Below are 27,934 nucleotides of genomic sequence, written 5' to 3' on the forward strand. Positions count from 1 at the left end.
TTGCGCAAGAACTGTTTTGCACAAGAGTTTTTGTGCAGAGTTCTTGCACAAGTGAGCGTACACACTGCCATGTGCTTTTGCACAAGAGATGTGCTTTTGCGCAAGAGCGTCCATGGCAATGTGGATGCTCTCTTGCACAAGAAAGCTCTGATGGCCATTTTAGCTATTGGGGTTTCTTTCACAAGAAATCCATGTTGCCTGTCCACACTGCCTTCTTGCACAAGAGCTCTTGTGCAAAAAGGCTTATTCCTCATGGGGAGAGGAATAACTCTTCCGCAAGAAGCCCGCTTTTCCAATGCTGTGCTGTAAATTTACTTGTGCAAGAACGCACATGAAGTGTAGACACTCTGCAAGTTTTTGCGCAAGAACAACTGTTCTTGCGCAAAAAGCCTGTAGTGTAGATGTAGCCAGAGTGTTTTTCTTCCATGTGTCTCAGGAGTGTGAGTTCACTGATTCTTCTCAGCTGTACTGAAGCCCTTTTAAGTTGCTCCATTGGCAAAAAGGAGCTAGAAATTACCTCTGATCGATGTCATCTCCATAAAGGGGTTTTCAGCTGGTGGAGAGCTGCTGAAATAACACCATCAGTCTCCTCTTTCTGCTCCCAACATAAGGATGAGAGGATAGGGTCAGGAAAGAAGTAGGGGCAAAACACACTGCACTGCACTGCAACACCTAAAGAGGCCCTTGCAGCCAGAAGATAAGGCAGGTCCATTCTGATTTCTCCAGAAATCCAAGGAGTAAAAAGGTGGCATAAAGCAGCAGAGAAATAGAATTTTTAAAAGCATTTATCTTTATCTTTTTTCTACAAATGAGTAGAAGGGAACTATTTGGTGGTGGTGATACATTTGTAAGGTTGTAGTCAATGATTTGGTCAAAATAGTAGAATAAAGTAGTAATAAGGCACACAGAAATAATGGAAGCCATGAGAGAGCGAAGGGCAGAGAATGGTTCAACTATAAGTTCTAGGATCTGTTTTTTTAAATTAAGGCTGAGGAGGAAAAAAAGACAATTGGGGTTTTTTTCTATTTATTTTATAACTGCAAAACGATTGGTTTGAAAATATATGCACAATTAATATGACAAACGTGCCAAGAAATCCACTTTAATTTCAACTGACAGTCACACTTTCAAAACAAGGAAACACATCAGCAAATGGTAGACATTTAAGGCCAAATTCTGGGACTTCTTCCACAGGTCTAAATCTGGAATACAACTGCTTATGCAGATGTTAACTGATCAATGCTCGGGATCAGCATCTTCAGCTGGTATAATTCTCTTGAATTCTTCCAAGGCTTAGTCTGCACATAGAAGTGCTACCAATAAACATTACGTGATGCTCCACTTCCATGAATTCATAGTTATTTATAGCTGTGCAGAGTTGAAGTAGAACCCTTTCAAATCAGAATGGTATTATTTTACCTCTCCCCACCACCACCTTTGTGCTCTTTTTTTTATAGCATTTTACACCACTTTGCACAAGTATCAATGACTAAACACATTTAATGCAAAGAGGATCAGGCCTTATGCTGCTGAAGTTTTAAGGGCTAAATTACATTCTAAGTTTCACTGGTGTCAATCTGGGATAACTGTATTACTCCAGCTCTATCTGGGTGTAACTAAAATCAACATAAAATCAGACTTTCAGTTCTGTTCTGGGGTCTCAGCCCATGAGACCCAGAATTCAGCATTAGTGCTCATCTGCACATATATCCCCCCATGAAAAATTCTGACAAGCAAAAACATTTTGTTTTCTTTGAAATGTCATTTTTCCCCTCTGAAAACTCAGGGGCTATGTCTACACTGCAGGCTTCTTGCGCAATACATTTTTGTGCAAGAGTTCTTGCGCAAAAGTTCTTGCGCAAGAGCGCGTCCACACTGCCATGTGCTTTTGTGCAAGAGCATCCATGGCAGCGTGGATGCTCTCTTGCGCAAGAAAGCTCTGATGGCCATTTTAACCATAGGGGTTTCTTGCGCAAGAAACCCCTGTTCCCGTCCACACTAGCCTTGTTGTGCAAGAACTCTTGCACAAAAAGGCTTATTCCTCTTGGGGAGAGGATTAGCTCTTGCGCAAAAAGCCCTCACGTCTGACGATCTACTGTAAACTTTCTTGCGCAAGAATGGGCTTGTAGTGTGGACACTCGCAAATGTAGACATAGCCTAAGAATTTGGCTAAAAACAGGAGTGGTGGCACAAACTGGGAGCTGTTGTTTGCTCCTCTGTGGGCTGGAATCATCAGATGCACTACATCTGTCAGAATTAGGCTTTAAAGGATTAGATCTTTAAGTATCAGTAAATGTCAATTTCACCATACAAACCAATCAAAATGTTGCCCATCAGCAATGACAGAAATTTACAGATAGGCAAAAGAAGAAAAATGCTGCTTCAGAGCTTAGAGTTTGATTTTAGCAAATCTATTTGGCATATTTTGATAGATGTTGACAATTTGTGTTTTAACTGTTCTAAAGCTTTAACATTTTGAATCTTAACATCCTCTGTTGCTAAATGGTTATTGTATGGACACTCTACCCCAGTCCCCCACTTTCTGGCAACTGTGAAAGTTTAAATTGATAAAATATTTTAAAATAGTTTAAAATAAACATCATTGTTGTCCATCAATATTATCATAAAAGTCAAATTCAGACAAATGGACTCATAATGCTTTCTGATTGGCCCTCTTGGTAAGGAGAAGCTTATGGAGTTTCTGAGCAAGGTGCAGTATGGGAGATAAAGTCTAGAAAGGGTACATGAGGAGCAAACTGCAACTCCTCAGAGGTACTACAGCTCCAATTTTCAGCCAAAATATTTTAGCTTGTAGCTGAAATATTTCAAAAAACATTTTTGTGTAGTCAAGAACCCAATTCTCCTTCAAAAACAGTTTTGATGGGAATATTTTGACCAGCCCTAGTTTGTATAAAGTGATGTCCATCGGTTTTCTCCTTTGCAAAACTTCATGCTGGGAGATGTGGAAGGTGCAATACACAAAGGAAATGCATAACATCTGATCATGGCAGAGAAAACAAGAATGGGGAAAGATCTGAATGAGTAATGTAGACAGTCTCCACTCTGGATTTTTTTAACCATATCACCTTCCACCTGGGAATCTCAAAGCATTTTTACAAATATTATTGACTTATACTTAATGGAAAAATTATCCTCATTTTATAGATGGGGAAACTGAGGCACAAATCAGTGCCAATTAGAAGGAAAAAAATCCCTAATCTTGTAAATTGTGTTCTCACACTTCAACATAAGATCAATTTCCCATCTCAAGAATGAACAGTGATTTTTTATTCTTACAAGAGCACCACACAGCCAGCTGTTTTGGATTCTGTTTTGGACAAGGAGTGAGACCAAGTGGAGGATAATTAATCTATGAGATTCTGAAACTGATCCCTTGCTTTAGTTCTCAAGAAGGTGCAGTGGGCAATATTTTTTCTCTGTATGTACAGCACCTAGCACAATTAGGTGCTAGTCCATGACTGGGAGCTTTGTTGTAATAACTGGGCCTAAAAATTTACTTTAATTGTGATCTAAACTGAGAGAAGTGAAGGAATGAATGCTGAACATCACAGTAACCTATAACAATAAACATGGAAGTGCAACACACAATAAAATGTATAAATTAATAATGGTTCCCCTGCACATAAGCTATTATTAGTTGGCTCATTCCTTAGGTGTCATGGGAGACTTGACCATCTGAATCTCTAAACTATTAAACTGATGTTATATTTGAACTGGGTCAAAAGGCCATTAACCCAGCACTGAACTTCTTTGTCTCTGAATCTAAGCTCCTCTAGCTTTTCAAGTCGATAAGTCACTTTGTACATCTTATTTCAATTTCTTCTCTTAGCAATAGGGAATTGAAACCCTTGTTATGACACTGAAAAAGTCTCGGGCCAACTGCTGTAAATCAGTATAGCTTAGAACTTGTCCCCAGATGTCATTTCAAACAAGCACACATAAAAACCACTCAGTGCAACATAATGAAACTTGGCCTCCACATAGCAATTTTCAGATAAGGATCTGTGTGTTTTACAAACAACTAACCGTTCTCACACTGTGATCCAATATGTATTATTGTATTCATTTTTGTCTTACTTTTTGGTCAAAGAATGGAATACCATAAATGAATACCTTACTAATTTCTCTGGCGGGGTCAGGAATAAAACCCACAGTTAGTAATGGACCAATCCTATAATCACTATACCAAAACCAATGTAATTTTCATTTGAATTATTGAGGGGCTTTTTGGCTTCTGAATTACAGTCCAATAATTGGGAGAACCGATTCCAAACTTATGTGTGTACGGTAGACACAAATATTAAATACGAAGTCACTAGAAAGAAGCAGTTTACAATAGGAAAAGTCAGTAAATCGCAGGAAGCAGGTATATTTCCTCTCTTCCATTGCTTTGGAAATGCAATGCATTAATACAAAAGTGTCACAATGATGCTTTTCCCATGTTTTTAAGCAGCTGAATTACACCACCGTCTGCTGGAACTTGGCTTTGGAACTTCTTCTTGATGATTCCCATTTTTCTGCTCTGAGTTTGGTCCCCAAGATTAGATAGCAATGTCCCAGATTCATCAGCATGAGCTGCTAATTGCTGAATATGCTTTTTTTCCAGTATGAATTCCTAGTACAAAAAGAGACATGCAGACATGCTTTTTTCTATGCAGACATTCACTCATGGAAAGACTCCATCCTGCAGCCCTTACTCGCATGCAGTCTCTGATGATACTAAGCAGCAGTTTTAAATACTGTCCATTGTGAGATATTCTGAGTAAGGGATGCAGGATTAAGCTCACTGGCTCCACTGTAGCAAGGTAATTAAACACATGCTTAATTTAAAGCATGTGCATATTCTCACTGAAGTCAATGGGTCTTAACTTATGGCTAACTTTATGTGCTTAAAGTTAGTCATATGCTTCAGGATCTTGCTAAACTGGAGGTTTAATCTGCCATTTATAAAAAATGCAAATCAGTTGTGTCAATTCTTTCTAATGCCTCCAGTCCTCAGGAAGCTCCCTACACAAACTACAATCTTGTCTGAACGGTAAGTGCATGTTTAAAATTGGCATAGTGTGGTGTTTTAGATGCTGCTTGTAATTATTAGAACTGGGAGCACTGGCTGTTGGGAATCTGGAAGCACAGGAAACAGGAAGGAGGGGGGAGGAGATGGGCCAGGCCTGAGTGAGAGCTACAGAGGGGAGCAGCAGCAGCAGCAGCTTTGTAAAGAGGTTTCACCTTTGTTAAATAGAGGCCTGTTGAAGTGTGTTACTACCTTGCTTGCATGATACAATACATAGATGGTCAGCATTACTTTCACCGTACATGTATCTAAAACACTGTTTCTGCTGAAAACCTGTAGGTACCACATGGCCCAAACCCCTGCCTTGCAATGCAGACAGTACTGGTATTTCAATCATGGTTCCTAAGTTGAGCTGTGCATGACACTACTGGTACTGCAGGCTTCTGTGGTTCCCAGGGTTTACCTTAATGATGAGCTGCAGTGCTGATCCCAGAGCACTGCAGCCACCCTGCCCCAATTCAGCAATGTACAGTAACCACCAGTAGGTACAATGGCTCCCAGCCCCAGCCTCATAACCAAGAGCAGGCTGAATGCCATGGTGAATGAGAGAGTGTGCAGTACAGGGCATCCCCGCTACCAGTCACCCTTGTATACATCTGTTCTGCACTAAAGTTGATGCTTGTAGGAACTGACGTGTTATGAGTCCTCCTGTTCCCCGCTCTGAAGTAGCATACAAAAAAAAAAAAAAAAAAAAAAAGCAGCACAAATGGAAGTCAGCTGCAGGAAAAAAAATCCCTGCTTTAAGTTGTTTCGCTATAAGTCCAAGTTTTTTGGAATGTATCTTGGACTTACAGTGAGGACGGCCTGAAGAATGGCTGGTGGCCAGTCCAGAGCTAAGGTCCCAAGGCCTGGCCTTGCACTTTGAGTGCCTAAAGAACAAGGCTATGCAGAACATTCAGACTACTTCCCTTTCTGAGGAAAGGACTGACAACTTGCTCTGAAACCCAGTTCCCTGTGCACCTACTTAGTGCCTTATCCTGCAAGCCTGGCATGCATGACAATCCCAGTGAAGGTAATGGCGCATTCACATGTAGGCTGCTTACTGGACCTTTAACTTGGCTTAACAGCATATCAGAGCATTTACTACAATTAGTACAAAAGACTGGGGCATGCTACTTTTTCTGGGTAAACTTGCCATTGACTTCAATGGGGCAGAACTTCACCCTGTGAGTTTTTGGCAGCTGTAATTAGAAAGCTTTGTTTCTTCCCATCACTATTTCCTTTCAGAGATTTTGCCATCCACTAGAAAATGTACTCGTGGCAAGAGTGGTCCAGTGAAAATAGCATTGGGTCTACAGGTGTGAAATTCTAGCCCCACTGAAATCAATGGCCAAGGCTCCAATTGAGTTTAGTGTGGCCATGATTTCACCCTAAGATCCTAGGCCTGGACCCTCCCCATCCCATATCACAGCCCTCCCACTGGGGAGTTAAATGCTTAAATATCTTTAAGGATTTGGGCCATAGAGACACAGGGCTATATCCTCATCTGAGGTTCACCCTGGGGTTCTATTCTTGCCTCTGTCACTGACTCCTACTTTGACACATGCCCTCTTTGCTTCCATTTTCCCTTCTGTGAACAGGAGGTCCTTCTGTGAACTCACAATGGGGAAGGAATGGGAGGAACACATGAGAAAATTCTAAATGCTAAGTACAATTGGCAAGTTCAGCACAGTTCTCACTCTCTCTCGCCATATCCATAACTAGGGTTCCATAGGGATTCACTTACACCAGCACCCTGCATGCTCAGAGGCTTTCTTCTAGGATATTCTGCTCCACAGTCTTTTGTTCCCAGAGGACTGAGGCCTAGAAAGATCTGCTTTGGAGAACATGTTCTGACATATTTCAGTCAAGAACTACAAGTCTACCTATAATGGCTTTACATACTGTCTGCAGGCAGATGTACTAAGTGGGTTCTAATCTACTGAAATTAATTACATTGTGATAGCAAAAAAGACCAGAACTCCTTTTTATAATGTTGCATGGCTGTAATACTATAATAGTATTTTGTTCTGCTATAGCACCTTGTATCCCTGAACTTCATTGTTTTACATGGTTTGCTTGATTAAGCTTCAGAGGACACTGGAGAGGTTAGGAAATGATACTCCAGTGTTACAGATGGAAACCAAGGCACAGAGCCAGAAGTGACTTGCTGACCATCACATAGTACATAATGGGTATGTCTACACTGCAGCATTTTTCCAGAAAAAACTATACTTACGTCCACACTGTTATTACATTCTTTTGACAGAAAGTTGAAAGAATGGAGGGGATTTTCTGACAGTGGTAAACCTTTTTCTACGAGGAAGAAGCCTTTTTCCAAAAAAGTTTTTTCAGAAAAAGGTGTGTGAGGATGCAGAAAAGGGAGTTCTTTTGAAAGAAGAGGCCCCCGGGAAATAACACTGGTGCCCTGGTGGCTACTCCATCCATACTAATCACAACTGAAATGCGAGATGGCATCAAATCATTACTTTTTTGTTGCGCTTTTGCTGTGTGGATGCTCTCTTTCGAAATAAGCTTTTCTAGAAGATCTCTTCTGGAAAAGTTTCTTCCAAAAGAAGCTTGCAGTCTGGACATAGCTAATGTGTCATTAGGAGAGCTGGGAAATGAACTCAGGTTTTCTGATTCCCAGTTCTGGTTTTTAACTGCTACACAGTGTGCCCTCTCCCACTGCACAGATAGCCAGCCTCTACGCATGCTGCTAGTGCGTGCATTGCTGTGTTTGCTAGAAGGCTCCAAACCACACATCCTTGAATGAACCAGACATCAAAATTTTAGCTGCCTATAAAATCTGTACTCCCTCAGCAGCAGGCAGCACACCGTCCTTAGCAGCTCTTCTATAAATCCTACAGCAGCGTGTTACTTACTTGGATCATGTCCAGTTTCGACAACCATTCCATTTCCTGCAAGGGGCCATAGTGCTGCATGTGGCACTGCTCAGCCAGGTTGGAGATAGCTAGCAACAAGCTGCCTAGTTCTTGACTCTGCAAAGGCAAAAATGACATGGATCAATTTTGTTCCACCAAGCACTTTGTACACATGTACGCAGGATTGCCAGCCTCCAGGAAGAGGAAATACCTCTCAAGTTCACTGCATAGTTTGACTGGGAAACAGTTCTGCTGTGAGATCTAGATTCTTCTCAAAAAGTGGCCCAGCTGTGCTGCTACCTATACCTCTGCCCCCATTTCCTCCTACATCCCCTCTCTTGGCTCCTCTTTTCTATCCAAGCTTCCCTCTTCCCTCCTCACTTTGCGCTCTTCTTTGCACAAGGTATAAATCCTCAGCTTCAGCAACCACCAACACTGACACTGATCCTTCTAGTCTACACCGGGGAATCCCCCTCTTAACTGTGTCGTTTCCCTCCTTCTAGATGTCTTGTCCCCTGTGGGGCTAGTAGGATTGGAATCCCTCCAGACTGTGTGCAAGCCTGGCAATGTTCCCATAAGCCCTTGCTGCCTCTTGCCTGGGCTGTCTATTATGTCCCAGTCCATGGCATGACTCCCACTCGCTGTCATAGCTGTCTCACTTGGTGAGAAGCAGCAGCACTAGTGAGAGCGAGCTGTGCTAAGTGTCTGCTCTGGGTCAGGAGAGGCACAGAACAAGGTCACTGCAGGAAAGTGAAACCTAGGAAAGATGAAGGAATGAGTGGGGAAAAAGAGAAACCAGAGGGAGCTGTGGAAGCGGGGAAACAGAAGGATGCGGAACTGGAGGAAAATTGGATTTGAGAGAGAATTGGGAGAGACCAAAAAGGGAGCTGGGAAACATGGTCAAGAGGGAGATGAAATGTAACAGAGAAAACTGGGTAGCAACTCATATATGGAATGGATGTGTCCACGGATCAGGAGTTAGACTGGAGAAGTTGCTCAAGGTTTCAGCTATAGGAGAAAGAACATGTTCTTGTGTAGAAAAGATTATGCTTCAAAGCCTTGACTATTTAGACCAGGGACTGTCAATCAGTTAGAGACGAAGAGCCAAAATAGCTGTGGATAGATTATGAAGAACCACCTATTATGTATTTATTTTTATATATCTATATATAGATAGATATAGTACACAAAATGTAGTGATAAAAATAACATTACAGGACATTTTGTCAAAAACCAATAAAAATGTCTCTAGTCACTTAAAAAATTCACAGCCACTTCATAGATCTTCAGAGAACTTGACAAGGAACAAACATCACATTTTTAAAAATACCAACCCCTTAAAATACAATAATATTCTCACACTAAAAAAAAAAAAAAAAAAAAAAAAACATCCCTACCACGTATTTTAAATTTAACATTACTGCCCTATTATATGGTGCGAGTTTTTTAAAATTAAACTGAACTGAGAAGTAAAATAGCACAATTTTCAGCTTGTTGATCTCTGGTACGGTTTCCTCTTGTTTTTTTTTTTTTTTTAACTTATGAAGATTATGGCTTTTTTATAGTTCTAAAAATTCAGGTCTGTCCTAGACTGCAAATATGAGAGGTTCAAAAACAATAAGGGAGAGACTCATATCTCAGAATAATTGCTTCCGCCTAGCAAACAATAGCCTTTGAATTTTCTTTGAAGAAACAAAGTGTAAACCAGGTACATGCTGATTTTTTTTTGCCCTGGAATTTAAATATGGCATCTGTGTTGGCTGTCTTATTCTGCATCCATGAAGACTTTGAGTTTAAGGTGCTTCAGTCCCCCGCTGTAACCCAATCCTCCTCTCCCCCAGAGCCAGGCACTCCCAACCCCTCCGCTCTAATCCAAAGAACCCCCCAGAGCCCGGCACCCCCAGCCTCGCCCCTGATCTAACCCAACGCCTGGGTCCCAGAGCTGCCGCCATGTACTTCTCTCTTCAGGTGCTGGGGCGCGTGCGCAGAGCGGCTGGCTGTGAGCAGGTACTGGGGCATATGTGCAGAACTACCAAGTGCCACATTTCTTTAAGCAAAGAGCCGCATTCAGCTCAAGAGCCACAGCTTGGCCACTCCTGATTTACATAGTTCAGACAATCAGGGCATGTCTACACTAGGAAATTATTCTGAAGTAACTTATTTTGGAATAATAACTCCCAAAATAACTATTTTGAAATAGTCCATCCACACTACATGGAAGCCTCAAAATTAGTCCAGGGCAGGTTCTCTTAATGTGGAGGCATTACCTCGACTTACTGACCCAGGAGGCACTGGGGAGTAATTACTTTTAATAACTCTGGGCTATTTTGAAATAACCATTTCAAAGTGTTATAAGTGTTATTCCTCGTGGAAAGCAAGAGTTATTATTTCAAAATAACAGGCTTGGTAGTGTGGATGCTCCGCTTGTTATTTTGAAATAAGGGAAGTTATTTCAGGGCTCAGTGACAAGCTGTTTTCACAAATATACACTCCTAGCAAAATCAAGGAAGTTCAAATCCACTGCTTGAAACTGGGCTAAGCTTTGCTGGCCACAAGGAATGGTCTATAGCCACTTTGTCTGCCAATCTTAGGGGATTGCAGAGCTGTAGCTACATCAAGGGCTAGTCAGTGATGGCTGTAGGGGCAAATCCTGAGCGTAAACAGAGCTTGAATCCATCCCTAGAAATCACTAAAGATGTCGTGTTTGGAGCAAGTTGCTGCAGATTTTAAGGTAGTTTGTGGCTTTAACTTTTTTTTTAGTAAGAACTGAAGTTTAAGAATATAGGGCCAAACTCTGAGCTCCTTACTCACACAACATTCTCTCCTCCTCCCACCCCCAATTTCAATGAGGACAAACCCTGACTTGGAAATTTAGCCCACAGCAAACACCAAACAAACTAAATGAAAGTAAGTGGATAGCAAACTAAGAAGAGGGATGATGTGTCTTAGAACCAAGTTAATGACTTCTGGGAGTGCATGCTGTGAACTCCCCCAGGTGCCTTCAGGGGAGATGGATCAGGCCATGAATGTTTGTGATCTCTTTTGTGTGCCAGTCTTTTCAGGTTGAACCTGGGTCTCCTCTGTTTTATCCATAGCTCATGTTGTGATGGACGGAAGAGAGGACTCTTTTGAACGTACCTGATATCGGAAGTGACCTTTCTCATGGTTAATAATGACATCCAGCTGTTTGTTTTTCTCTTGTATTCTGTTGTACGTCATTTGAAGCTCAGACAGTTCCCTAATCAGCATCTAGGCAAGGTAAATAAGAATGCTCACTTGAGATGTGCACTGCACTGCAGAAGGCATCTAGTCCTAGTGTCTTCCTATTCTCCGGGTGGCTTTCAATTTGAAGGATCCCAAAGCACTTTACAAATTAACTATTCTGCTCACAGCAAGTCACACACAGAGGCTGCTGGATCTGTTCAAAGAGTGTTGCATAGCCTAGGTTACCAGCATGGTCCGTAGCCACAAATCTGGAAGACGGGGCAGTTCCGCTCTCAATTACAATGATGCAAGTCTAAAGCAACTGCAATACAATTAGAGCTTGTTCAAATGGGAAGTTACTCTGGAATCATATAGGGTGCAAATTTAAAGAGCAACAGCAATTCTGAATTATTTCTTCATGTGGACACACTTATTCTTGAAGGCAAGTGTCCACAATAGGAAGCAACTCCAGCATAGTTATTCTAGGTCAACTTCCCCACTCTGGATTTAAACTGACATAACTGGGCACAGAATTTGGCCCCTGATGTCAAGTTCCTGGCCTTTGAAGGAAAAATGCTTCCGGGGGCAACTCAGATGTTACTGTGATGACCACCATCTTGGCCAACACACAAAGCAATGAACAAGGCCATTGAAAGAGCTGGGAACCATACATCTTTATAACTTGAGCTGAAGAGCCAGGCCTTTGCTACATCTCTTCCTCTTCCTATGTAGGAGCCTGGATCTGACCCTCTGAAAAGATTAAGGATTATTCACTGATTAAAAACAAAACACGCTTAGAAATTTCTCTTTAAGGAATCTGCTTCAGTGGCCATGTTTGTATATGTGGGTCAACATTGTGCTACTAGATCCATAATGTGGACCATTACTGCACAGTCTGCCCATGGGCCTGACTTAGTAACCATGGGATATTTCTGATGAGGGAGGGAATGCAGAAGGTGCCATAGAGATTGAGATCACTCATCTGATAGCAGAAATTTGCCCAGGGTAATCACATGATGAGAACTTACTTAGTGTTTGTGATCAAACGACAATATTCAAAAAACCATCCTTTTCAGCAATTACATAGGGATCTAGAATTGCCAATTTTGGCTGGACTAATTTCTGAAAGTTTCATCACTTGGCACAATCTTTAATTGATCTTTAATTCTGGGCAGTTCGGTAGGGCTGGAGGATAGATCCTATCTAAGGGTTGAGTGAAAGTCACTGGTGCTCAGCATTATACTGAATCAGACTGTAAGGATATGGCTTAGCACTCTTGGACTAACTACTATTCTAATGTATAAATAACATGCTTGATAACATTACAAGTTTTGTGGTATCATGTTCCCTTAGCAAGGTTTCAAGGTCACGCTGGCTTTTCTCATAGTCATCTGACAGAGCGATCGAGTTCTTTATCAAGGTCTGGTTTGTAGACAACAGCATGTCATGCCGCCTGATAACAGCTCCAATGACCAAGTCTGCACCACATCCTAGATCGTCTGTAGCAGAGCAGAGGGAAAACACAGCACAAAGGGGAAATGGGTTTAGCTTACAGTGCATTAGAGACAATATTTTTCTTCTTTTCAAGTTATGTACTGGCTCTTTTAAGGAATTGAGGGCATGTCTACATTGCAGTTAAACACCAACAGGTGGCCCATGTGCTGACAAGGGCTTGTGGGACTCAGTCTGGAGCCAGGGCACTGGACCCTCTCCTTTCACCAGATTCCATAGCCTGATTTTCTGCCCAAGCCTAAGTCATCTGACATGGGTCAGCTGCGGGTGTTTTATTGCAATGTAGACATACCCTGAGTGGCTCCTGGGTGGCTCCTGGGAAATATCATGTATTCCCCACTCATGCACTTTCCAGGAGAGGCCAGCACCGTGCACAACCGGGCCCTGTGCATGCTACATAAATCTTTTCCCATGAAAATTGACTCAGTGTTGCCAACAGCAAGCATTCAAAGCCGATGAAGTTTTAACATCATGAGATTTAAAAAATATATATTTAAAAAATATTAAATGTGGAGTTTTATATTTGCATCTCCATTTTTGAAGCATTTAATGTTCATTTTCAACCTTTTCTCCACAGCCACAAGCTGACATTTTTAAAATGAAAGCTGAGATTCTTACACATTCAGGTGACTTCAGGGGCTGGGAGTTTAAGATAAACAAGTATTGCGAGACTCATGATAAAGTTGCAGGAGTTGGAAATGTTGTAATGACTATCTGACATTAACAAAAAAGACCTCTTGTTTCTTTGCCTTTCTCTGCAGCATGTAGGTGTGGGTCAGTTGCCAAGGAAAATCTGGGTCCATGTCACTTAATCAGTTCCCTGCCATTGAAGGGGCCTTAGGCTTTGGTGCATCAGTTCCTCCTATTTTTGCCTGTGGCACACAATAGTCTGGTCTCCTGTGGTCTGTAATACTTTGGTCTAATTTCAGTTAGACCAAAGGTTGGTGCTGGGTGGGGCTGGTGGCCTGTGATATAAAGAAGGTCCCACTATGATCTGGTGATTCTTTCTGGCCTTAAATTTTATGACAATGTCTCTATGACACTATAATGCAGCCCATTTTAAGATGCACTTAAATGTAGCTGCATCTCTCTACCACTGGATGGCATTAGTTCTATTTCAGGGACATTTAACTTGTCGAATGCTTGGCCAGAGACAATAGTTTTTCACAGGGCAGAGTACTGATACAGGTTGGACATCTCTTATCTGGCACCCTCGGGACCTGACCCGTCCTGAACTAGGAAATTTGCTGGACTAGAGATAATTCCCTGCCACAGCTCCCAGCTGCCAACTCTGACAGCTGGGGGAAGCCTGCTCAACTGCCTGCTGGGTTGCTGTTCCCGCTGCAGCTGCTGCCCCAGCCAGACTGCCTGCCGAGCCCCAGCAACCCAAGCTGCTGGGGGCTGCCTCTGGCCCTGGTCGGGCTGCCAGAGGTTCCGGCTCCAGTCCCAACCCTGCAGCAGCTTGCAGGCTCTGGCCTTGCTTCTGTGGGCTGTCCTGGGCTCCAGCCCCACACTGCTGGGGGCTGCCCCCAGCCCTGGCTTTGGTTCCACTTCCACAGGTTGCCCGGGACGGGCTGCCCCGACACAGACCAGTGCTGCAGGCTGCAGGGGCTGCTGCAAGCTTCTACCCCATCCTGCTGCTTCAACTCAGCCCTTCCTGAATTGCCCTCCTGCCACTAGGTTACCGGGGTTCTCTGATCAACAAACATCCGTGGTCCTGCCAGACCAGAGAAATCCGGGTTTGGGAGGTGCAACCTGTACCAAAGAACAGCAAGAGAATCTGTGAGTGCTGAATTGGAACAATTCGATTCAGGTTCTCTAGCAATAGAATGAGACAAGGGAATCAAGATTTTGTACCAAAAGTAAAATCTGGCATAAAAGAGTCTACTCTTCAGTCATGAAGACTGAGTCATTTAAACAGGTGATCCCATCAAGCAAACTTGACTACCCTGTGAAGGAAATCTGGTAACTTTACATAGCTCAGGTTCTGAATGTTGCTAAGAGATGTATAACCTAAATACTTTACACCTAACTAGATGTTAAGTGGCTGTCAGAAGAGATAATAATCTGTAATCTTTCTGATTATCTGAAATAATCTGATTATCTTTCAGTGCACAATTATCACTTCAGGCTAGAATCTAGGCTAGAGATCCACGCTGTGAAATACTTGAAAGACCTCAGACAGAAGTTCTGATGCAATTATTCTATGAGAGATGAGGAATAATCAATTAAGTAGCTGATCCTTTATCTGATATGCAAATGAAAAGCTGCACCATATTTGCTTGATAGGAATACACTGAAAAATAAGACACATCATTTAAAACTAGAAGTGCTTATATCACTCTTCCACTCCTATAAACTAAAATTGGTGACCCCTTAGTCAAAAGCAAAAATATTTATGACCTCATTACATTTTGTATAATAGTAAGAGTAGCAAGGTGTCAATGATAAATTCTATAGGCTTATCATTGTTATTTGTGCATTGAGATATTGTCAGAGAATGCTTACCTTGCAGGGCAAGAGATTAGGGTGTGGGGAATGGAGAAGAAAGAGTTCCTTCGTTTTATAGCGTAATAAAATATTTAATGCCTCCCTCTACTTCCTCTACCCCCGATTGTCTTTCACGATATCACAACACGTGGGCTGCAACTCACAGGCTGAGAGACTGAGTGAGAAGTTAGTTTGGAACACCTTTTAGTGGCTCCCATTCTTTAAAAAATAGGGAAGGAGAAATGGTCTGGGCCCAGGATGTCTAAAAGGCACCTGATGCTCTGGCAGGAAACATCTGTGAACCATCACTCTGCTGCTTGGCATTATGGATCTGCCCACTGCAAGGGTAACGCTTAGCTTTCTTGGGACCTGTTTCATGGTTGTGGAATAAACTGCTAAAGGAGCTAAGAACTGCCTGAACCCTTCTCACATTCTTTTCCAAGGATAAGCTGCATGTCAGACTTTGCCTTCTATATCAAACATGCAGAATGGAGCAGAAATAAAATACCTCCATTTAAAAAAATAATAAATCCCCAGGCCACTCCCTGAATAGATGAGTATATCTTCTAGGAAAGGGAAGATGGGTTAAACTAGCCCTTGAGTACGGGGACAGTGGGGACAATATTCCCACCTACTTTTATCCTGCATAACTATCGGAATTGGCCTATCGGTATGGTCCAGGTAGGCCTGGGCAATTTATCTTGCCCATCAGACAAAACAATACAGGCCACACAAAAATAGATTTGACTCACTGAATTGCCTCAATTATATTGCGATGGTCGAAATTCTGCTTATCAGGCATGTTCGTGACTGAGGAACAAAAGCTGGCAGATACTCTAGAATATGTGGGTTCCCTTTAGTTATAAAGACACTCACTATTGCCAATGATTAGGCTACATAGCCAGGTTACAGGAGCAAAAAGGAAACATTGGACGTTACTAATAGTATGCGTTAAAGAAACTGTAGAGCCAGTGTAAGAGCACTTACTATCAGGCAACAGGTCAATCATTTTCAGTAGGAAATCTTCATACACTTTGTGCTTGGCTGCCTTCTTCTGCAGATTCTGTTGTCTGTAAAAATGCAGCAAGAGATGTGTAAGGTTTAATAAAAATCAATGAAGCCATGGGCGATAATTACATAAATCCCCTGTGTCAAGTATGGCTTCTTGTCATGCTTGCACTATTCCACGAAAAAGGATTTCCCTGATAGTAATGAGAACAATGGTGCAAGTACGCTGAATATAAATGGGTACATCTAGACTGCAGAGATTTTCTGGGATACCTCCGATATCCCGGAAAAGCTCTGCCTCATTCGAGGAACGAGTCTGCTTTTCCGAAAATATTTTTGGAAAAGCAGCGCGATTTTTCAGCATCCCTGTAAACCTCATTCTATGAGGAAGAAGGGATGTTCTGAAAGAGGCTTTTCCCCCCCAACATTTGGCCCAGCATGGATGGGCCAATTGTCAGAAAAGTCTCTTTCGGAAGAAAAGCGGAAAATGATACGTAAATTGTGGTTCGCAATTTCCGTATCTTTTTCCAATGGAACTTTGTAGTATAGACATAGCCATTGACATGGCATCCTTCAGAAGATCCAAATGCGCCCGATCAGTTCAATCTCTCAACACTACATGGAAGCTAGTGTTGTTAGAATGGCATTACTGTACTACTATTATCATAGCATATTTTCATAAACAGGGCTCGACAAATTAGTCAATCTACTCGCCCAGGGCGAGTAGATTTTAAGCCGGCACGGCACTGCAGCACAATCAGTGCATACACAGCATGGTCTGCATATGCGCAGCATGCCAAACCGCGCGGCTGGTGAGCAGTGCTCGCTGCCGCTTGTCAAGCCCTGTTCATAAATGTGTAAAGTGAAGCAATAAGAGGCTCAAACTAAATGTATTCCCAAATTAAAAAAACAACAACAAGAGCAAAAAATACCATGAAGGTTAAATAGATAAAAGAGGCAGAGGCAAAAAAGACAACTTTTAAAACTGGAAGCCAAATCCTACCAACATAAACAGAAAGGAGCATAAACTTTGGCAAGTCAAGTGTAAAAGTATAATTAGGCAGGAAAAAAATGAAGAGCAACTAGCAAAAAAGACACAAAATTACACAGCAATATTTTTTAATTACATTAGAAGTTGAAAGCCTGCCAAACAATCATGAGGCAACCAGATGATCAAGGTGCACTCAAGGAAGGCAAAGCTATTGTGAAGAAGCTAAATTAATTCTTTGTATCAGTTTTCACTGGAGAAAATATGGAGGAGAGTCCCACACCTGGGGCATTCTTTTTAGGTAACAAATCTAAAGAACTATCCCAAATTGAGGTATGAATAGAGGAGTTTGGGGAACAAATTGAAAAATTAAACAGTAATACATCTCCAGGACCAGATGGTATTCACCCAAGGATTCTGAAATTTCAAATATTAAATTGCAGAACTGAATTTCAAATATGAAATTGCAGAACTACTAACTGTAGTACGTTACCTATCATTTAAGTCAGCCTCTGTACCAGATAACTAGAGGACAGCTACTGTAAGGCCAATTATTTAATAAGACTTCAGAGATTATCCTCACAGTGGGGTTTAAAGCTATACAATAGGAAGCACTTCACACAATATGGAGCAGTGTTTCTTAACACTGAACACCAAACAATAATATTTTTTATGTGGAACACCTATAAAAATTTTCTTTCCCCCAAAAATTGTTGTCAGACAAAAATACAAAACAAAACAAAGAAGTAACAAAAACAAAGAAGAGGTTGTGCACACCTGCAAGTTGTTCACGGAACACCAGTATTCCGTGGAACACAATTTAAGAAACACTGATATAAAGTCTACCTGGGGATGTTGCAAAGGTCAAAAATATAACTGGGTTTAAAAAGAAATAAGTTCATGGAGGCAAGGTCCACCAATGGCTAGCTAAGATTATCAAGGATACAACCCCATGATCTGGGTTTTCCAAACCCCCTGACTGTCAGAAGCTTTGGGACTGGATAACGGGATGGATTACACATTCATTCCCTTGTTTTTTTCATTCTCTCTGATGCATCTGGCACTGGCCATTGTCAGAAGACATAATACTAGGTTAGATGAACCATTGGTCTGACCCAGTATGGTTATTCTTATGTTCTTAAAGTCTAAGCATTCTGATCTAAGGTTTCATAAAATGTGCATGCGTTCAACTATAGGGGTTAGCTCTGTTCTACCACTCCATACATTGCATGGGATTGAAGTTATATACCTGAGATGTTTGAAAAACTGAGCTAATTCTGTTAGTACTTACACCTTGAAGGTGTAGCTTACTGCAAAACAAACTTGAAGTTTAGGCTTCTAAGCCACAAACACTCCCAGAAAGACATATGTAAAATAACACAGTAGAACTCAGTAAATGAGTAGTTGAAAAAAAAATTAAACAACACTAGTGGGCCTGCTGCATACCTGACTTTGAGTTTTTCAAGTTCTGCTACCAGCTTATCTATTTCCCTCTGTTTTATTTCATTTATTTTTACTTCTGCTTGGCATTTCTGGAGTGCGCGCCTCCTCTTCACATCATTCTCCTTAAGAAATTTGTCAAATTTAAGAGCTTGATTTCTGCTCTGGCAAAACAAAGAAAAAAAAAGAGAGAGAGTGAGATATGACATATTTAATAAACCAATGCAACACTCCATTCAGGGAAGGGACTTTGTGTAAAATCAATGAACTGTGTGCACGTTCTGCTTGCTTATCCTTATTAACTCAAAGTTTTCAAATCTACAAAGATCTGGGTTTCTTTCCATTTATATTGCTATAGGATTAGGAATCAGATCCCCCCTAGGTATGGCACACCAACATTTACCTTGCTGCTGAACTTAGCCCTATGTGTTTTCCTGAATAAGCAGAGAGGAGGAAAGTCAGTCTATAAAGATCTCCATCCCTAATAGAGCAATATGAAAGTTATTCGTACCACTTTATGAACAAAGAGAATGAAGGAGAGCACATTGCTCTTGCTTGTGAAAAAGTGTACCAGCTTGCAGCTCTGGCCTGCTCGAACATGACTCTGCCAAGTGCTCAAATACACCATTGACTGCACGAAGCCCAGAAATAAGTGTGCAGATGTGGAAACCAACAGAACAGAATTCTGTTCTATGTGAAAAGACCAGGACTAACTCCTCAGGGACCCTGAGTGCTATCTTCTCATAACACAGATGGGAAATTATACTTACATCCTGCTGCTTTTTGGCAAACTGTGCTCTCTGCTTAGCCACTGCTTCCATCCGCTCTTTAAATTCCCGCCTCTTAGCAATCAGCTCTGCTGTGACATGATCAAATTCCACCTCTTTCTTCAGAATCAAGGTTTTTTGCAAAGAGTTTGCATCAGTCTCAAGAATCTTGCTGGGGGCCTGCAAGTGGAATTGGGTTTTCAAGTCAATAGAGGCACATAAATCCCTCCGAATTTCCCCTGGGTCTTGCATGAAAGCAAATTCAGTGCATCGTTACTTTTTGTCTTAATGTATTAACCAAAATAATATTTTCCCCCTTGCCCTCAAGATACAAATTAAAGTACGAAAAAAAGGATTCAAACAAGAACATGAATGCAGCAGTGTTAAGGCCAAGTCCTTATCCTATTAAGGCAAATGACAGAGCTTTCCTTGACTGCACTGAGGGCAGACAGTGGCCTGAGAGCTCCCAACTTGCCAAATCTGACAATAATGCTGGGAAAAAAATTCATATGGAGGGAAATAAGCTGTATCAGTTGAGGGACCTAATATCAGCTGGGCTATATTTGTTTCCTCACAGACAACATTTTCTACAATCCAATCTTGATGGTAATGCAACACATACAAGACCTGATTCTCCATTGATGTAATCCAAGAATAACTCTATCCTGGCTAATGGAATGAGACTGGGATAAATGAGAGGAAAAACCAGAATTTACCATGTTGTATTAGATGCTTCGGCAGATGGATAAAATCCCATAAAGCGCACAATTGTTCAGTGCTGCATGTGAGAGTTATTCGTAGCATTTCTGAGGTAAATTATTTACAATTATCACTGATAGAACCTCAGATTTGTGGGGGGGAGGGGCAAACAAAATTAAATTTGATCTAAAATGTGGAGCTGCCATTATAATGAAGGAGAAGATGATTGTACAGTTCTGTGCAGCCGTTACGATGTGACAGGACATCCCAACTACAGAGATAATTAGCTGCAATAGAATGTCAGGTGTCACTACAACCTCAAGAGGTTTGGCATTGTTCTTAAAGAGACTTTTTCTTAGCCCAGTCCTGAAGCCATTACTAAATGCCTTCTCTACTTCTTATGGCATTCAACAGCCAGGTTCCGATTCAAGTCAATGGGAGTCATTCCTAATGAAAGATGTCAGGATTGGGCCTAAGGATGGTATCATGTAATTGACTTATCGAATAGTCGATGCATTTTGCATCGACTATTCGATTAGTCAATAGAGTTGTTAGAGTGCCTCTGCCTTTCAAAGGTGAAAGAGCCATGTGGAGCCTGGGGTCAGCTGCGGCAGTGTTTCAAAGTGTCAGTGCAGCACAGAGCCTACGGTCCCCCGCTGATCTCAGGCTCTGCATGACGCTGCCACTTTGAAACACTGCATGCAGCCTGGGGACACTCTAGCTGGCCCCAGGCTTCAAGCGGTACTGCCTCTATTTGATAGAGGTAGCCGGGGGGAGGGAAGCAACTAGTCGACTAGTCCTTCACATCCCTGATTGGGCTTGCGGTTATTGGATGCTTGAAGCTGAAATTTGTTTCCTTACCAGAATATATTTTTTTCTGCTTTGCATTCCCACTGGTTTGTTACCGTAGGGTTGCTCATTGGCAACTTACCTTTGATATCTGTGTGTGCATGAAAAAGAACACAGAGGTGCTTTTGCAAAAGAAATTCCCCCACATAATGACGTGGCTTGGCCTGGCCACGGTTGAGAGTCCCACATCTGTACAGACCTCTTGTATCAGGTGTTTGCAGCATTCTTTCAAGGAACTTTCTTCCACAGTGTCATCACATCACCTCTGCAACTGATATGTGTTGCTGAGGTAATTTTCCTGAGGAAAAGAGTTTCTACATCTCACCCGTCCAGCCACCAAACTCAGATCCTACACAATGAGGGCCATACAATGCCCATATAGACAGACACAGGTGATCTGCATCTTGATGACACACACAGGGAAGGCTCTTGAATAATGTTCCCAATGGCCTTCAGCCACAAAAGAAGGAGACATAAAAAACCCATCTAACCTCTCTGATGATGGGAATATGAGTAACATCTTTATCCTCTTCTTCCCTGGGAAAACAAAGAGGAGTTACCTTTATATGGAGAAAATGAAGGACACATTTTTGATACATCAAATCAGACTCACAGGCTGTGTCTAGACTGGCAAGTTTTTCCACAAAATCATCTGCTTTTGCGGAAAAACTTGCCAGCTGTCTACACTGGCCACTTTAATTTCCGCAAGAGCACTGACGATCTCATGTAAGATGGTCAGTGCTTTTGCGGAAATACTATGCTGCTCCCGTTCGGGCAAAAGTCTTTTTCTGAAAAACTTTTGCGCAAAAGGGCCAGCGTAGACAGCAGAGATTTGTTTTTCGCAAAAAAGCCTCAATCGCAAAAATGGTGATCAGGGCTTTTTTGCGGAAAAGCGCGTCTAGATTGGCACGGATGCTTTTCCGCAAAAAGTGCTTTTGCGGAAAAGCATCCTGCCAATCTAGATGCGCTTTTCCGAAAATGCTTTTAACAGAAAACTTTTCCGTTAAAAGCATTTCCGGAAAATCATGCCGGTGTAGATGTAGCCACAGAGTTTAGGTGCGTCCATACAGCAGATATGAGCTAGAAATAAGCTATGCAAATTGAGTTATGTCAATTGTGTAGCTTATTTCGAAATAGCTTATTTCAAAATTGGGAGCATCTACACAGCGCTTATTTCGAAATGGGGCACTCTTCCTCTGACTTCCCTTACCCCTCATACAATGAAGGTTATAGGAGTCAGAGTAAGAAGTCCCCCAGTTTGACAGTATTTCAACATTATTTTAAAATAACTGCCTGCTGTGTAGATGTGGACTAAGTTATTTCAAAATAATGCTATTTATTTCGAAATAACGTTGCTGTGTAGACGTACTCTTTAAAGCCAAAGGGACCAGCTGGGGGAACCTGTTCTTCTGTACAGGCCACCCTGCACTTGCCCACTAACTCCAGCAAAGTATACGAGACTAAGGTAAATAAGACTCACAGGAGACCATTGTGTGCCACAGGCTGAATAGGAGGGACTGAGGCACTAATGCTCAAGGCCCCTGCAATGGCAGGAGCTGATTAAGTGACATGGACCCAGATAAAACACAGCAAGTGACCCATACCCACACGCTGCAGAGGAAGCAAAAACCTCCCAAGCTCACTGCCAATCTGACCTGGGGAAAAATTCCTTCCCAACCTCTCATGTGGGGATCAGTTAGACTCTGAGCACATGAGCAAGAGTCAACCAGCCAAACACCCGAGAGAGAGAATGCTCAGTGGCCTCTAGAACCTCAGTCCGTCCTGCCCAGTGTCCCATCTCCAGTCCTGGCCATCCGTGCTGCTTCAGAGGACAGAGAAAAAATTAGCTTCCCAGAATATATGGGGAGGGAGGAGAGAGGAGAACCTTTGCCAGTGCCTGAAACTATGACACGTGTTTTTAGGACCATAAACTGAGAGTCCCAGGGCTGCTCAGACTTCCCCCCACTATCACAAGCACCCAGTCACACAACTGCTTTCTGATTTGTCCATTTCTCTCTGGAAGAGAAGTTGTTTGCCTCCACAACTCCTTTTGTCAGGTTGCTCCAGAATCTCCCTTGTCTAGGGTTGCCAACTTTCTAATCACACAAAACCGAATACCATTGGCCTGCCAATTGTCCTGAGGCCCCGCCCCTTTTCTGAGGACCCACTCCCATTCACTCCCTCCCCACTACCTCTGTCCCTTGCTCTTTGCCACCCACACGCACTTTCCCAACTGGGGCAGGGAGTTGGGGAGCGGGGGATGGGTAAGGATTCCAGATGGGGCTGAAGGCTCCAGATGGGGCCAGATACGAAAGGTTCAGGGTGTGTGAAAGGGCTCCTAGCTGGTGCAAGGGGTTAAGGTGTGGGAGGGAATGCAGGATCCAGCAGAGGTATGAGCTCTGGGGTAGGGCCAAAGACAAAGGGTTTGGGTTTGGTGTAGGAGGGGGCTCAGGGCTGGGATAAGGGTTGGGGTGAGGAGGGAATTTGGGGTGTAGGGTCCTAGTGGAGCTTACCAGGGTTCCCAGGAAGCAGCCGCCCGGTCTCCACAGTCCTTAGGTGCATGGGGGGCCAAGGAGACTCTCCATACTGCCCTTGTGCCTGCAGGCACTGTCCTTGCCAATGGGAACTGTGGAGCCAGCACATGGATCGGGGGCAGCATGTGGAGCCTCTCTGCACCAGGGTGCTGCAGGGACATGGTGGCTCCTTCTGGAAGGGAAACTATAGCTGGAGGCCCTCTCTATACCACTGATTGGACTTTTAACGGCCCAGTTGCTGGTGCTCATCAGAGTCATCAAGGTCCATTTTTAACCACCCCTCGCCTGCTCAGATGTTTGGAAACCTTTGCATTTCCTGCATGAATTTGTTCTAGGGATGTGAGCGTGTATCCATTTAAACTATTAACTGATGAACCTAGGCGTATCAGTTAATTTTAAGTTACATGTGCCCCTCCACCCATACTGCCTCTGTTTCATAGATGGAGGGGGGCAAACACCAGCGCACATGGGCAGCTGGCTTTTAATCTGGCTCCCCATTGGTGCTGGCTCTCATGGAGCTACATTCCCTCCCTCGCCATGCTTCTGCCTCCCACAGAGGCAGCAGCGTGAGGGGGTGGTGGCAGGTGGGAACTGGTACTAATGGAGGAGCTGCAGGGGGAATGTTGCCCTGTCTACACAGCCCCTATACAGAAATAACTATTTTGGAATAGGCGTTATTCTTCATAGGTTGAGCTTTACAAAAGTCAGAATAAGCTGTCGGTTATTTTGAAATAATGGAATTGCTGTGTCGATGCTCACATAGTTATTTCAAAATAACGGCTGTTATTCCAAAATAACTTTGCCACGTAGACACACCCATTATGACAGCTAACACTCACTTATCACGAGGGCCATACCAAATTCATTGGGTATTTTGGTAAATTTCATGATAGGATTTTTAAAATCTTAAACTTTCACAGTTTCAGATACTTGAATCTAAAATTCCCTGGTGCTGTTACTATGGGAGCCGCAATAGAAGGGAGACTGCAATATTGAAACCCTGACTTCTGTGCTGCTGATGGCTGCAGAGGTGCCTTCAAAGCTGGGCTTCCAGACAGAAACTGCAGAGCTTCCTATAACTGGGAATAGGACTTGGGAATAGGAATTCCCATCTCTGCCCAGCCACAACTAGCAGCTGCCTAGCCAAATCTCCCCCAGCCATGCCCCTCTCTGGCTCTGGACCCAGCACTCGGGGTTAAACGGGCCTTGGGCTGGTTGTGGGGGGGGGGGGGGAAGAGAGTGACCACAGTGCCCTGAGCAGTTGCCCATGGCACTCACCCTATCCTGCCCCCTCAAAAGTAATAACCCCTCATTCCATGCCACCCTCATTTCTGCTCTGCTGCTGGGAGTGGTACTACCTACAAAGCTGCGCACTCATCCACCAGCTGCAGTTCTCTATCCATCTATCTAGCTCTGAAGGCACCACAGAAGTAAGGGTGACTATATCACGGCACCCTTACAGTAGCCATATTTCATTGAAGAGACCACATTAAATCAGGCAGAACAGAGGTCCCAGTCCATGACATTTTTCATGGCCATGAATTTGGTAAGGCCCTATTTATCACACAAGTGGTACAAGATTTTGCTATTTGTGCTTGAGAGTTTAGGTTCAATCCTCATTTTACATACATGATTGCACACAGTTAATACACAAATATAGCTACATGTGTCTTTAAATATACAGACATGGTTCACTGTGTAGCCATCCTGGATTAAAGGTGAAGGAAGATGACTAGGTTTAAAATTACTAGATTTAAAATACCTATTTTTCTGTAAATCCACATGTTCAGACCCCAGCAGGGTAGACACTTCCTTTTTCTATTGCTGATAAATGGAGTTCAATGGTCTTTACAGCATTAGACACTCCTGAAAAAGACCACTTGTGTACACATGAAATGTTTCCTGGTCCTTCTCTTACAACTAGAAGTACAGGCAGTTCCCGGGTTACGTACAAGATAGGGACTGTAGGTTTGTTCTTAAATTGAATCTGTATGTAAGTTGGAACTGGCGTCCAGATTCAGCCGCTGCTGAAACTGACCAGGGGCTGACTACAGGAAGCCCGAGGCAGAGTTGCTCTGCCCCGGGCTTCCTGGAATCAGCCTCTGATCAGTTTCAACAGGCTGAATCTGGACGCCAGTTCCAACTTACATACAGATTCAACTTAAGAACCCCAAGTGTCCCCAAGTCAGATGCTGCTGAAACTGATCAGCGGCTGATTCCAGGAAGCCCAGGGCAGAGCAATTCTGCCTCGGGCTTCCTGTAGTCAGCGCTGGTCAGTTTCAGCAGCGGCTGACTTGGGGACGCCTGGGGCAGAGCAGCTGGGGTGCTGCTGGGTTGCTCCAGTAGCGCTGCTCCTCGGCGCTACTGGACCAATCCACCAGCACCCCAGCTGCTCTGCCCCAGGCGTCCTGATTCAGCCACTGCTGAAAGTGACCAGCAGCGTCTGAATCAGGATGCCTGGGGCAGAGCAGCTGGGGTGCTGCCGGGTTGGTCCAGTAGCGCCCAGAGCGGCGCTGCGGGACCAACCGGCAGCGCCCCAGCTGCTCTACCACAGGCGTCCAGAGAAAAGCCTGGACTGCTGGGGGGGGGGGCGTACTAGCTGCGCCCCCTTCCCCCCCCCAGCAGACATGGGAGACGTCTGGGCTGTCCGCTGCCCCGTGCTCCGCGGCTTTGCTCCGCTTTGCTCCCCGTCTCCCTGGTCTGTTGGTCTCCAGCAGACCAGGGAGACGGGGAGCAAAGCCGCGGAGCACGCGGGCAGCGGACAGCCCAGACGCGCCGCGGCTGTCCCTCTGCCGGCATGTTCCACGGCTTTGCTTCCCGTTTGCCTCTCCAGCAGACCAGGGAGACAGGCAGCAAACCCCGTTTGTAACTGCGGATCCGACATATGTCGGATCCGCGTAACTCAGGGACTGCCTGTATGCCCTGGTTTCCTTAGTGAAACTCTATAAAAGATTAATTTAGTATTCCCACAATACCCATAGGATGTATAGAAGTATTATCAAATGGACGGATAAGTACTTGGACAGATGGATATTATTTTTGTTTTAAAAATAAAAGAAGTGACCCCTGGGTACAGTTAGGTGACCTGCCCACAGGCCAGAGTGAGGTAGAACTGGAACAAGAATTTAGATTTGTATTACAAGATTAATCCCACTGCGAAGCTCTCAAGGTATCATTTTCTGTTTTGGTTTGTTTGAGGTCATGAGGGTTAGAAGTCTGAGCACTGCATTATTAAGGATTGATATCTTTGAGTCCAGGGTGCTATAAAACTCTAGCTATGGCCCTTAAAAGTGCACAATTAGAATTAATGGGCATATCTGGTATGTTACTTATTCCTTTGAAAAGATGTTTTATAAAAAGAGAAATGGCCGCCAAAATACATGAGAACTATGTATCCTTGGCCTCTCATAACTTCTGAAATAGCCATAATGTCAACCAGATATGGTAGATTTATACATATGTCACAATTATAGTATGTTGGCAAGCAGAAACCACAGCAATGGCCACATTAGAAACAACAAACTAGACAGATTAACAAGGCACATATATGCAGCAGCTGCACATATTCAGTTTCCCAGATCTGTCCGGGACTTTAAGGGCTAAATTTGCCAATTGTGCATGTGTGTCACATTATTCATGGTGTTTTTTTTTTTTATAGACACCCTACTATCCTCTATAACTTGTACATTTAAATGACTGCCTTGCTGTCTTCTACTCTATTGTGGGTTTACAAAGTGGATTCAGATACAATAAACGAACATGTTCAAATATTGCAAACAATAATTTTATTGTCAAAAGTGAACAACATGTCCAGCCTGAGAGCATCATCATAGATAGCGCAGCCTCTAGGTCACAAGCTCTACAGTCAGTACAGTTCCTCAGGGTGGGAGCTATTTTTATGTTTACTGTAAAAGTTACTACAGTACTAATCAATCTAGTCATTTTATTTTAAGTATTCTAGAAAGCCAAAGGGCAAAGGTGAAATTAATTTCTGACACTGGAGTCTCACAGACACATTCACTTTAACAATCTTTTAGACTTTAGATTCAAGGAAATAAAATGTGAGTGCAAGTGAGATCACCTACCTGTGTTCCCCTAACTGGGTCACAAAAACATTCCTCCTTCTATTTTCCAGCTGCAGTGAGTACCTAGGGTCATCGTCCCTCAGCACCGCCAGGGACTCCAGGTCACTCATGGTGATTTTGGGAATCTAGCAGGCGTCTTTCCCCTCCCTGCAAAACCTCATGCCCAAGCCATGTGCGTTGCAGTATCGTTTTCCTTCTGCAAAGGGGACAGAGCTTGCAACATACTTCTATCTACAACAAAGCAATTAGAAGTGCATTGTTTTAACTGCACTCAGATGCAGAGCAGTCTATATTAACAGCAACGTCAGAATGTGTTGCAAAGCTCATGCACTGGGGGGTCTTGGAAAGGGGAGGGAGAAGGAGGTGGTGAGTTTGCTGTTGCTACAGTTACCTTTCAGTAGC

The 27,934-nt window shown here is 43.2% G+C and overlaps 1 protein-coding gene across 1 annotated transcript; it reads right to left on the bottom strand.

Moving 5' to 3' along the window:
• Nucleotides 1-1,017: 1,017 nt before the first annotated feature.
• CCDC197 (coiled-coil domain containing 197) lies at nucleotides 1,018-27,873 on the bottom strand. Its single transcript, XM_006133676.4, has 9 exons — nucleotides 27,533-27,873; nucleotides 21,405-21,450; nucleotides 19,369-19,545; nucleotides 18,605-18,762; nucleotides 16,150-16,232; nucleotides 12,487-12,659; nucleotides 11,095-11,205; nucleotides 7,957-8,073; nucleotides 1,018-4,636 (listed from the first exon to the last, which is right to left on the bottom strand). Exons 1-9 carry the CDS (start codon nucleotides 27,640-27,642, stop codon nucleotides 4,442-4,444), a joined length of 1,170 nt encoding a protein of 389 aa, XP_006133738.1. The 5' UTR covers nucleotides 27,643-27,873; the 3' UTR covers nucleotides 1,018-4,441.
• Between the last annotated feature and the right edge of the window lie 61 nt (nucleotides 27,874-27,934).

The sequence above is a fragment of the Pelodiscus sinensis genome, chromosome 4 (assembly GCF_049634645.1).
Source record: "Pelodiscus sinensis isolate JC-2024 chromosome 4, ASM4963464v1, whole genome shotgun sequence".
Taxonomy (NCBI): domain Eukaryota; kingdom Metazoa; phylum Chordata; order Testudines; family Trionychidae; genus Pelodiscus; species Pelodiscus sinensis.

Coding starts and splice junctions, on each gene's coding strand:
- CCDC197 (XM_006133676.4), bottom strand. CDS start 27,642: ATGAGTGACCTGGAGTCCCTGGCGGTGCTGAGGGACGATGACCCTAGG. Junction 21,451..27,532: donor ACCCAGTTAGGGGAACACAG/GTAGGTGATCTC, acceptor TTGTTTTCCCAG/GGAAGAAGAGGATAAAGATG. Junction 8,074..11,094: donor AAGGTCACTTCCGATATCAG/GTACGTTCAAAA, acceptor TTGCCTTTGCAG/AGTCAAGAACTAGGCAGCTT.